We start from the raw sequence: 11,707 nt of genomic DNA on the forward strand, positions 1-11,707 counted from the left end.
CCTTTTGAGCAACACACTTTTGTGAGAGACACACCACTTATTCACCCAAAACCTTGAGATGATAGGTGAGTGGATTCTCCCACTTATAAATGCTCAAGTCACCATATTCCTATCCAATGTGAGACTATTATCCATAGTATTCAAACTTGCTACATTCTCAATACTCCCCCTCAAGTGTGAGTCCACAGTGCTTCCCCTTAAGTGGGAGCTCTTCTTACTTCCACAAACTCTTGTACCACACGTAACATATAACAACCCGATTTTTATTAGTATTTTTATTAATTATATTAGTGATTATATTATTTGGTGTTTTAATAATTATTTATTTATTTAGTTACTATGTGATATAATAATTATTTGAATATTTGATTATGTATGTAATGGTGTTATTTAGGTTAATTGAGTTATTAGAATGATATAACTAATTGGGCCTAATTAACTAGAATGAGAGTTAGGTGGGTTAAGCCCAATATAACAAGAATAGAGTTAGTAAGGAGTTATGTTAGAAAACCCTAGAATTAGAGAGAAAGATAGAAAGATAGAAAGAAGAGAAAAGAGGCTAGAGAGAAGAGAAGAGGAAGAGAAGAGGGAAGTAGATTCTTGAAGATAGGAGGAGATTAATTCAAGGTAAGGGTTTGAATCCAAGTTCTTATAGTTTATATGATTGGGTAATGTTGTGTATGCTTCTATTCTTCCATTTCATGAATTTAGAAAATGTTAGGGTTTATGTGCGATCAATTGGATTTTTGTGATTTGTTCATGTTCAATGTGTTTTATGGATGACCCATGGTTAGGAACATGTTTAGGAACCTTATATGTGTGCTAAGTTTGCTTTCAATTGATGTATGGATTGTGTATGGGTTAATGGGTGTTGTATGAGGGAATTAGGAAAGAAAAATGGTGAAATCTGAGTTTTCACGCAGCCTGGATCGACCTATGCAGAAGCTGCGTCGACCTAAACAACCCAGAAAGGCAAAAATATGGTTTCCTTCAGTTTACGTCGACCTGGAGGAGTTTGCGTCGACCTAAGAGATATTTGCGTCGACCTAAGCAGCATCCAATTCCTGACAAATTTTGTAAAGACCATAACTTTTGATCCGTAACTACGTTTTATGCGTCGTTTGAAGCGTTAGGAAGCTAATGAGATTATCTATATGATAGGATAGATTTGGTTGATGTTGAATGGTTTAATTTTTATGTTAATATATGGATAACATATGATTACTTATGTGTGCATTATGAATTGATGACTTGTGGCTAATATCCATAGATGTGTTAAGTGATGCGATATCCATGATATGTTGGGATGAATATATATATATATATATATATATATATATATATATATATATATATATATATATATATATATATATATATATATACTTTGTCTTGTTGATAATGATCATTTAAATTTGTATGTATCGAGATGCGGATTGAATAATGATAATGCTAGACTTGAATACATGTGATTGATTGATGTATGTTAAGTGATGCATTATTTGGAAGTGTAATCATGTTTTGTATATTGTGCAAAGTTGGAAAGATGTGATTGTGTAGTTTAAGATATAGAGAGATCGTCTTAAATGCATGAGTCTTGTTTTGTTGCACACGTACACAAGCATGAGTCTTTGAAAGTGGCAATGTTGGGTAATCTCGCGAAGGTTATTTACTTGTCCCAAACCTAATGAGTATGGGGGTTTGAAAGCTTAACGAGTATGGGGCTTTGAGGTGGTTATCTAGTCTAGAGAGAATGACAATTGGCATGACCGGAAATGATAACGGAGGGATCCACATGCATATCGCATTGAGTCACACTTGAGTCGCACGTGTCGGTGTGAAATGTCATTGTTGGTGTGATTTATGTGATATGAATTGTGTGGAATGATGTTGATGGATATGCATATTTGTGGATTTGGTGATTCATTTGATATGAATGATTGTTGTGTTATGAATGTGATATATGTGATTTGGAACATATGTGATGTAGATGTGAATTTATATGTACTAATGATATATGTATATATGTGGATATGTGAATCATGTTTGATCGCTTAGAATTGAATGAGCTATGTTGTAAGACATGAACATGTGAATCGTGATTAATTGCATATGATGCATGTTTATGAGAAAAGTTATGAATTCTTGAAATGTCTTCTTATTGTATTTTACATTTCCCATTATTATGTTTTCTGTAAGAAGTTTAATTCTCACCCTTCTGTTTGAATGTTATCCTTTGTTGGTAACGCGCAGGTTTCATGGATAGAGATGCTTCGAAGGAGGCTTAGCTTAGAGATTTAGATCTCTTATAAGGTGTCGTGACTAAGTAGTCACTTGTGCTCTGGTCATATGTAACACATGGGATTTGGGTTTATATTCATATAACTCATTGTTATGGGATATTTATTTACTAATATTATATTTCGTAATTGAATACGTTATTTTGCTGATGAATGGCCTTGAGCCAAAATATTGAGACATGGTGGATGATGTATAGGAATCATCCGAATTTACCATTTATTTGATGAGATGATTATTCTGCTGTGTTTTCGCATGTTGCTTTAAATCCCGTGTTGTTCGGAAATGACCATTGCATGTTGTTTTATTTTGAAATATGTGTAACCCCCTCGTGAGATGCATGCTTCTTTACTCTGATTTATGCAAATGTATGCCTTATTTGTTTAGTATATAATTGGGGGTGTTACATAACGTTTCTTACTCACCACCCTTGTGGCGCCGTTGACACGAAACTTTTCTTACTCACCACCCTTGGGGCGCCATTGACTTTTTGATACAAGTAAGTTGGTCCCTTTCTCGAAACCAAAGGCTCATGATACCTATTGTTAGGGAAGTTTTTCACTAGGGAGCGTTGATAAATGTTGGACTTCCTTTTGAGCAATACACCTTTATGATAGATGCACAACTTATTCACCTAAAACCTTAAAGTGATAGGTGTGTGGGTTCTCCCACTTATAATTGCTCAAGTCACCACATTCGTATCCAATGTGGGACTATTATCCATAGTAATCACACTTTCTACATTCTTAACAAGATGGTCATGGAAAGTCTCTTGAGATCTAGAGAATATTGGTTTGTGGTGGATAATGATTACACACTTCCCAAAGAAGGAGAAGTGCTGACAGGTGCACAAAGGAAGACTTTGGATGATTTGAGGCTTACGGATTTGAAGAAAAAGAATTATTTGTTCAAATCCTTAGTTAAATCAATTTTGAGAACCATCACCAAGAAGGAAACCTCCAAGCATTTATGGAACTCCATGAAGATGAAGTATTAAGGAAATGATTGAGTTCAGTGTGCTCAGCTCAATCGACTCCGACGAGAATTTGAGGTGTTGGCTATGTAATAAGGGGAATCAATCAGCGAGTATTTCGACAGGGTGATGACCATAGCCAATGACATGGGAAATTACGGTGAAGACATGACAAATGTCAAAATCGTAGAGAAAATTCTACGAACATTGACGGGGAAATGGAATTACATTGTGTCTTCCATTGAGGAAGCTAACCATGTTAATGGGTTCACAGTTAATGCATTGAAAATTTCCTTCTTGGTACATGAACAAAAGTTCAAGAGGGAACCAGATGAAGAACAAGCGCTGGCGGTTTCTTATGGTGACATCGGTGGTCAAGGGCGAGGGATAAATGCCTTCATAGGAGGAAGAGATTGTGGACGAGGCCTTAAGAACTACAATAAAGCAACAATTGAATGTTTCAAATGCCACCAATTAGGGCATAATCTTGAGAAGACTGTTAACTATGCTGAGGAACCAATATTTCAAAAAAAAACTATGCTGAGATGAGCAAGGATGAAGAGATGCTTCTTACGACTTAAATTGAACGTCATGGGAAAAGGGATAGATTGCATGGTTCTTAAACAGCGGGTGCAAAAACCACATTAGCAGAGACATCTTTCTATTTTGTACAATGGAGGAAGGGTTCAAAAGAGAAGTCAGTCTAAGGAACCATATAAGGGTGAAGATTGTGCGAAAAGGGGGTGTTAGGTTAAATCTTGGCAATGTCTGTCATGTTGTTCAAGAAGTGTTCTATATTCCATAATTGAATAACAATTGACTAAGTATTGGACAGTTGTAGGAGGAAGGTTGCCTTTCTAATTAAGAACAATGAGTGCATAATCTATCACCCATCAAAGGGACTTATCCTTGAAAGCAGAATGACACTCAACAGAATGTTCATATTTCCCTCGAAGACCTCCTCAGCCACAAATGAGTCAACTGAATGCTGCTTCCAAATTGGCATCCAAGAAATTGCTCATATATGGCACTGCAGGTATGGCCACCTTAGCTATACTGGACTCCAAACTTTGGCAAACAACAACATGGTTAAAGGCTTGCCAAATCTTTGAGAAATCATTGCTGCTAGAGAAACTACTGTTGTATGCATTGAGTGTTTGAAAGGAAAATAACACAGGGAGATCATGCCAAGAAAAGCCATGTGGAGAGCTGAAGCCCGATTGGAGCTTATACATGCCTACATATGTGGTCACATCTCACTTATGTAACATGGTAGAAAAAAAAGTACCTCATATGTTTCATTGACGACTTTATTAGGAAGGCTTGGGTGTATTTTATTGTTTATAAGAGTGATGTATTTTCCATATTCAAGAAATTTCAAATTTGGGTGGAAAGGGAGTTCGGTTTACTTATGAAATGCTTGAGAATAAATCATGAAGGCGAGTTTACCTCACATGATTTTACTGATTATTGTATGTTGGACTTGAGACTCCACAAACAAGAGGGGGTGAATTGTGTGGTTTGGAAAATTATTTTTATCTAAGTAGCGAAAAATAAATATTAAAGTGTGGAAATTAAAGAGTTTAAGGGAAGAAGAAAAACACAGAGAAGATGTTTGATAAAATCTAAAAGACCTTCTCCTCTCCCCAATAATTGATATTGAGAGTTTCCATTAAGTACTTGAGAGCTTTTAGTAGGTGAAGCTTACAAATCCCTTGTGATTTTAACAGGCTGATCATCTAACTTATGTTTTTATACGAGCTAACCATGAACCTAATGGTAAGATTATCAATATTGAAGAACTTTATATTTTGAATGAACAAGGCTTTATAATAGTGTTGAGGGAAGTTCAACCATATTAATATTCTTCAACCTAACTAAATATCAGGAACTGTTCACACAATTTCCAACCAAAACTTTTAACAGGTTTAGCTTCCAACCACATATTTTATACCTAAATGGATTGATTTCATCCAAGATGCATAATCAAAATTCTTGAAGAACTTATACATTTCTACCCATCTAGAATTACAAGGACACCTCACTCACAAAAATATTTCCTCACAAAAGCATTTGGTTATAAGAACTAGTGAGAGAATATGGAGAATAATAACTAGAGAGGGTGTGTGTGTCAATACAGAAATTGAATTTTGAACAAAATGAAATGAGAAATGAGACCTCTATTGATTGGCTTCAAATCCTCCAAAATAGGAAACCTCATTAAATCTAATTTGATTGTTACTAATCAATTGGACCAATCGATTAAGTCATTTAAAGGTAACGGCTATGAGTTCCAAAATAGGTAAGAATTGATATATAGTCGTTGCTAATCATTTGGGTACATTGAAACAACCTTAGTCTTCAAAAACACGCCAATCTAATTGATTGACATAATCGATTAGATCCAGGCAAAATATATTTTTTGGCTTTTTGAATGTTCCCATTTCTTTCTATGCAACTTCTATATATCTTTCTCAATTAATTTATTTTCCAAGCACATTTAAAAAAGGTTTTTAGTATGTGTGTGCTTATATCCAGCTACTTTTATAAAGAAAGACTTTTGCGTTTACAAAAGTTTCACTGACTTACTAAATTGGAATAACTTCCCTAAGCCTGTGTCTAATGTATTCATTGTGTTGACACTTTGCTTGAGATCTCCTGAGGCTTTTGATGTAGTCTGTTTATTTGCCTTCTTCTGAAAAACCTTTGTTTATGTCTGAAGCTTTATCTGAACTTTTGTCAATCCTTTACCAAACTTATGGCTTGTATCCTTAACTACTTAAGTGCATTGGTCGACTTTCACAATGGTTGCATCTTTATTATGCTGAGTGATTATCTTGATATTTTGAAGTTGACATCATCTTGTATCTTTATCATGCTGAATATCTTATTTTGTTCTTCATGGTTGACAACATTTTGATGTGAACTTTACAGTTCTTCACAATTGTCATGTTGAGGCTGTCTTTATAGCTCTTCACAATTATCATGTTGAGGTTATCTTTACAGTTCTTGACAGTTGTCATCATCAAAACAAAAAACCTATTACCTGCAAAACAAGGTTACACATTGTAGACAAGAAAGGATAAAGAAATATCTCACCACAGCCTACACGCCAAAATAAAATAGAGTTGTAGAAAGGAAAAACCGAACTATCGTGAACATGGCCATAAGTTTACTTGTCGAGAAGGAAGTGCCCAAGATTTTCTAGCCTGAAGCGGTTAATTAGGTGTTCCATGTGCTTAACAGGAGGCCCGTCTCTATTGTAAAAGGAAAGACTCCTGAAGAGGCTTGGGTTGGAGTGAAGCCCATAATCGAGCACTTTAGAGTTTTTGGCTACATTGATCATGTCCACATTCTAGATGCTCGAAGAATCAAGCTTGATGACAAGTGCACTAAGTGTGTTTTATTTGGAGTAAGTGTTGTCTAAGGGATATAGGTTATACGATCACATTAAAGGAAATATCATTGTTAGCAGGGATGTCGTGTTCGAAGAAAATAAGAAATGGGATTGGAACACAAGTCACTAAGAGTTCAACAAAGATCAGCTTGATTAGGTAGATATGGATACTACTATTGGTGATCAAGAGAGTGATACAATGAGACCACAAGATCAGTCAGAGCATGAAGAAGCCATCAAGTACAATGGAGATACAAGTCACTAAACAACTGAGAATGAGGAGGTTGAGAATGTAGTTGGGATTGAGATTGCCACTGAGGATGAAAATGTGGTAGCTACAACAAAAAACTCTATAGCAGTAGGCTCACGTACTAGAAGAGATCCAAGGTGGATGGAGGATTATGTGGTGAAATCTATTGTCGCAAAATCTGATCTTGCAGCAATTTTTAACCCCCAATCCTTTGAGGAAGTTGTGCTAAATACCAACTGGAAAAAAGCCATGGATGCTGAAATTCAGTCCATTGAAAAGAATGGAACCTGGACTCTAGTTGAATTACCGAAGGGAGATGTCAGCATAAGGGTCAAATGGGTGTATAAAACAAAAATGAATCAACATGGTGAGATTGACAAGTATAAGGATTGCTTAGTAGCAAAGGGATATGTGCAACAACATGGAATTGATTGTGAAGAAGTATAAGCGCCAATGGCAAGGTTAGACACTATGCATATGATCTTGGCTCTTGTTGCGTAACGAAGATGGGTTGTGTATAAGCTGGAATAGTAGTTCACATTCTTATAAGGTGAACTTACAGAGGAGGTGTACGTTGATCAACCAAAAGGCTATGAAGTGCAGCATGAGAAGTTTAAGGTATACAAGCTCCATAAAGCTTTGTATGGCCTTAAAAAAGCACTGAGAGCTTGGTTTAGCAGGAGTGAAACATACTTCAAAAACATGGGCTTTGATACAGAAGCAAGCGAACAAACCTTGTTCACCAAGATCAATAAAAAGGGAAGCATCTTATCATTAGCCTATATGTTAATGATTTGATTTATACCGGGAGCGATGAAGCTATGTTGAAATAATTCAAACAATCATTGATGGAGGAATTTGAAATGTCTGATACGGGAAGAATGCATTACTTCTTTAGCTTAGAGGATATGCAGCTCGACAATGGAATCTTCATTTCTCAAAAGAGATATACCAAGAAGATCTTGAAGATATTTGGGATGGAGAAAAATAACTTGGTCCTAAATCTTAATGTTCCTAGGGTTAAAATTGGTAACAATGATACAAGTGTGACAGTAATCAGCTCCATGTTTAACCAGCTTGTTGGTATCTTAATATATTTGACCATTACCATGCTAGATCTAATGTATGTAGTTAATGTAGTCAAGAGACATATGGCCAAGCCAACTGAAACACACTGTATGGCAACAAAGAGAATACTAAGATATGTGCAAGGAACTATGTGTTTTAGGATTTTCTATCAAAGATTAGGCAATCAAGAGCTTGTGGGATACATAGACAGTGACAATGCCAGATGTATCGATGACAGGAAAAGCACCTCGGGTTATGCCTTCATACTTAGCAATGCAGTGGTGGCATGGTCATCAAGGAAGCATCCTATAGTCACACTCAACATCACAGAAGCAGAATTTATAGATGCGTCAACTTGTGCCGGCCAACTGATTTGGATGAAGAGGGTGCTTTCCAAGTTGAACTACAATGGAAGATAAAGTCCAGTGATTTTTCGTAATAACAGTTCTACCATCAAGCTCTCAAAGAACTTGTTTATGCATGGCAAGAGCAAACATATTGATGTGTGCTTTCACTTCCTCCGTGATTTAGTAAGTGAAGGAAATATAAGATAGCTGATATCTTTACCAAACCGCTTGAAGTAATAAAGCTTGAAATTTTTCAAGAGCTAAAAAAGAAGCTTGGCGTATGTGACATCCCAGAGATAAACTAGCCAATCTAGTTTATACGGATAATTGTTATATTATTATTAATATTATTATTAATTGTGATTTGTTATTTGACTTAATCTATGAAACGATCATACTTATAGTTTGTTATTATGCCTAGATTGCATGGAGCCTAATATTGCTTAGTGGCCCTGCTTCTTAAGAAGTATTCAATTTCAGTTTCTATTTATATAACGTTCTTACATTTAACAAATGAAGTCAAATCTTTTAACATAAAAATATCTCTAACTAAAAAGACAATATATACAATTATTTTAATTAAACTAATAAAATACATTGAACTGAGATAGAAACCACACAGTATTGGTTTTTACTTTGATAACACGTTGTTAATTGATGTAGTCTTAATTCCTAATCACCTATTGTTCACCCATACAAAAAATCACCTATTGTTTATGCATGATATACGTGGAATATATGTTATATTTTGTTTTACAATCATTATGTATTTTGGTATATATGAAATCTTTTTGGCACACTTGTATAGATTTATATTTTAAATTAAATAGCATAACTTAAAAAGAAGTAGAAACTTCCTTTAAATTCCATAAATAGAAAAAGTGGGAACTAGTAGGTAGAGGAATAAATAATTTAAATCAATCTCTCCTTTAGCAAATAGCATATGCCAAAACCAACCTTGCAAAAGAAACAAATAATAAGTCCAGAATTGATGTATCTAGTTTAAAACTAAAATAAAATATATTATTTATATTTATATTTTATTCTACATAAAGTAAATAAAAAAACAAAGAATTCTCTAGTTTCCAAATTGCAATATTTGTTTTGAATTTGGGAATCTTACAATACCATTTTAATGACCACTAGTGTTATAGTTTGGTGCCATCATATAATATTAAATTAAAAAGGAAGAAGAAAGTACAGTGCGCCATTAATTCATTGATTAAGATTACTTTTTTCTAGGGTGGAATACAATTTGAAAGAAGAAAAATCAATATATTATATAGTTCTTTCAATTAAAAAAATACTATTGTTTCAATTGTGCTTTTCCTTTCGGATATGGAGTCAGCAATTAGAGATTAATTAATAAAGTTTATATTATTCTTTTTAAACTAGTATGATTAGAGTGTGTGTCAATGTGATTAATTTCTCAATGTAGTACCACCGATAAATTTTAAATAAAGGTTTAAGGAAACCTAATTGTATGTGTGAATGATTCTTGGAGAGTCAGTAAGGTCATATTCCTTTAGCACTATCATTAGTGGGAGTTTTCTTTCTACGTCTTCAATTTATTTATATGTTAAAATTTGGTTAATGAAAAACGAGCTTTGTTCATGGAACTTCATGAGAAAGTAAATATACTGTAGTTCGAGTGGTTTAGTTGAAATATTTAAGGTTGTATTAAAATGTGAGTGTTAGTCTCGCATCTATTATGAATATAACTATTAGGCAGTTGACCTCAACGCTATCTCAAATTCATCTGTTAATAATAAAATTTTATGTTTTGGATCTTGATATTATGTTTTTTACGGTGTTTTAATTTCTATAATAAATAGAAAAAATGTATCCAGATCTATATCGGCGATTCTTGTTTCAATTGTTCTCTCCTCTCTTCCTTCTTCCTACTGTGTATCTTTGATGATGAAGATGTTTTTGTGTATTTGTGAGCAATGAGAAAGAAAATGAGAAAAAATAGTGTTTCTTGCCTAAAGATACCCTTTTATAGGCACTTTATTCCAACAGTCACATTTTATCCCAATAGTCATGTCCCAATAGACATGAAGAGAGAGAACAGGGATTTATATTACTCCCTCCGTTTTTTATTATAAGTCGTTTTAGACTTTTCACACAGTTTAAGAAAAATAATAATTGTTGTATGAAAATGAGAAATTATAAAGATTTTTACAAAATTATCCTTCATTAATGACATATGATAGATAAATTTATATAATTGAAAGGAGAGAGAATAATAAATATTTAAGGATATAATAGGAAAAGTAGCATTAATTATTCATTGGAATTATAAAGCGACTTAAATTTAAATACAAATTTTTTTTCTAAAACGACTTATAATAAAAAACGGAGGGAGTATGAATTTCAAAATAAAACCTCTTTGCCTTAATTACCAATTAAACCCAAACAATCATCACATTTATGTATCTTTATTTAAAGTCAAATTTTATTTACATGAGTCAACCTAATTAATTAATGAGAAAAGCTAACATGTGCCCCAAGGGCACAAATTAATGAGATATTTATAGAAATATTTTCTTAAAACGCGTGGATTCAATGCATCGAAATTTTAAATATGACTTTATTGCATTTAATTATATTTAACTTTTTCTATTTATAGTATCCTTAACATGTGCCCTAAGGGCAATGTTAGCATGACCCTTAATTAATAAATTAATCCAACAATCTCCGACTTGACTATGTGACAACTTGATGTTTCAATCTTACACTATAATTGTGCATCATTAATTAAAAGCTCCAAGTTATTATCTTTAATGAATTGAAATGATCGGGTCATGGCGGTTACAAATTATTCATCAACTTGATTCCTTCTATGTATCACGAATCAATTCAATTCAAATAACTTTAGGGGATACAATAATATGTCTTTCATGTCTTTTCAAAGACACCCTAGTCATCACATATTAACAATAACATCTAAAACATAATATGGATAACAAATTAAGTAGAACATAACCTTAATTGAATTCACAAGTGTCAAAAAATACGAACATTAAACTATATATATATATATATATATATATATATATATATATATATATATATATATATATATATATATATATAATGTTAACAAGGACTTTTACATGATGCTCATCCTTTCTACATGGCCAACAAATGTTTTGGACGGTAAACCTTTAGTTAACGGATCCACTATCATTAAATCTGCACCAATATGTTCAAATGACACCTTTTGTTTCTGCACTTCTTTTTTCACTGATAAGTACTTCAATTCCATGTGTTTAGCACCTTTATAATATTTATCATTCTTAGAGAAGAAAACAGCAGTAGAATTATCACAATAAATCCTTAGCGGTCTAGCTATACTGTCGACAATACCA

General features: G+C 33.5%; 1 protein-coding gene across 1 annotated transcript; it reads left to right on the top strand.

Annotated features, from left to right (window-relative positions):
* Positions 1–7,766: 7,766 nt before the first annotated feature.
* Positions 7,767–8,405, top strand: LOC131640232 (secreted RxLR effector protein 161-like). Its single transcript, XM_058910643.1, has one exon. The coding sequence runs from the start codon at positions 7,767–7,769 to the stop codon at positions 8,403–8,405; it is 639 nt and encodes a 212-aa protein (XP_058766626.1).
* Positions 8,406–11,707: the final 3,302 nt, after the last annotated feature.

The sequence above is a fragment of the Vicia villosa genome, unplaced genomic scaffold, assembly GCF_029867415.1.
Source record: "Vicia villosa cultivar HV-30 ecotype Madison, WI unplaced genomic scaffold, Vvil1.0 ctg.003007F_1_1, whole genome shotgun sequence".
Classification (NCBI taxonomy): domain Eukaryota; kingdom Viridiplantae; phylum Streptophyta; class Magnoliopsida; order Fabales; family Fabaceae; genus Vicia; species Vicia villosa.

Coding starts and splice junctions, on each gene's coding strand:
- LOC131640232 (XM_058910643.1), top strand. CDS start 7,767: ATGGAGGAATTTGAAATGTCTGATACGGGAAGAATGCATTACTTCTTT.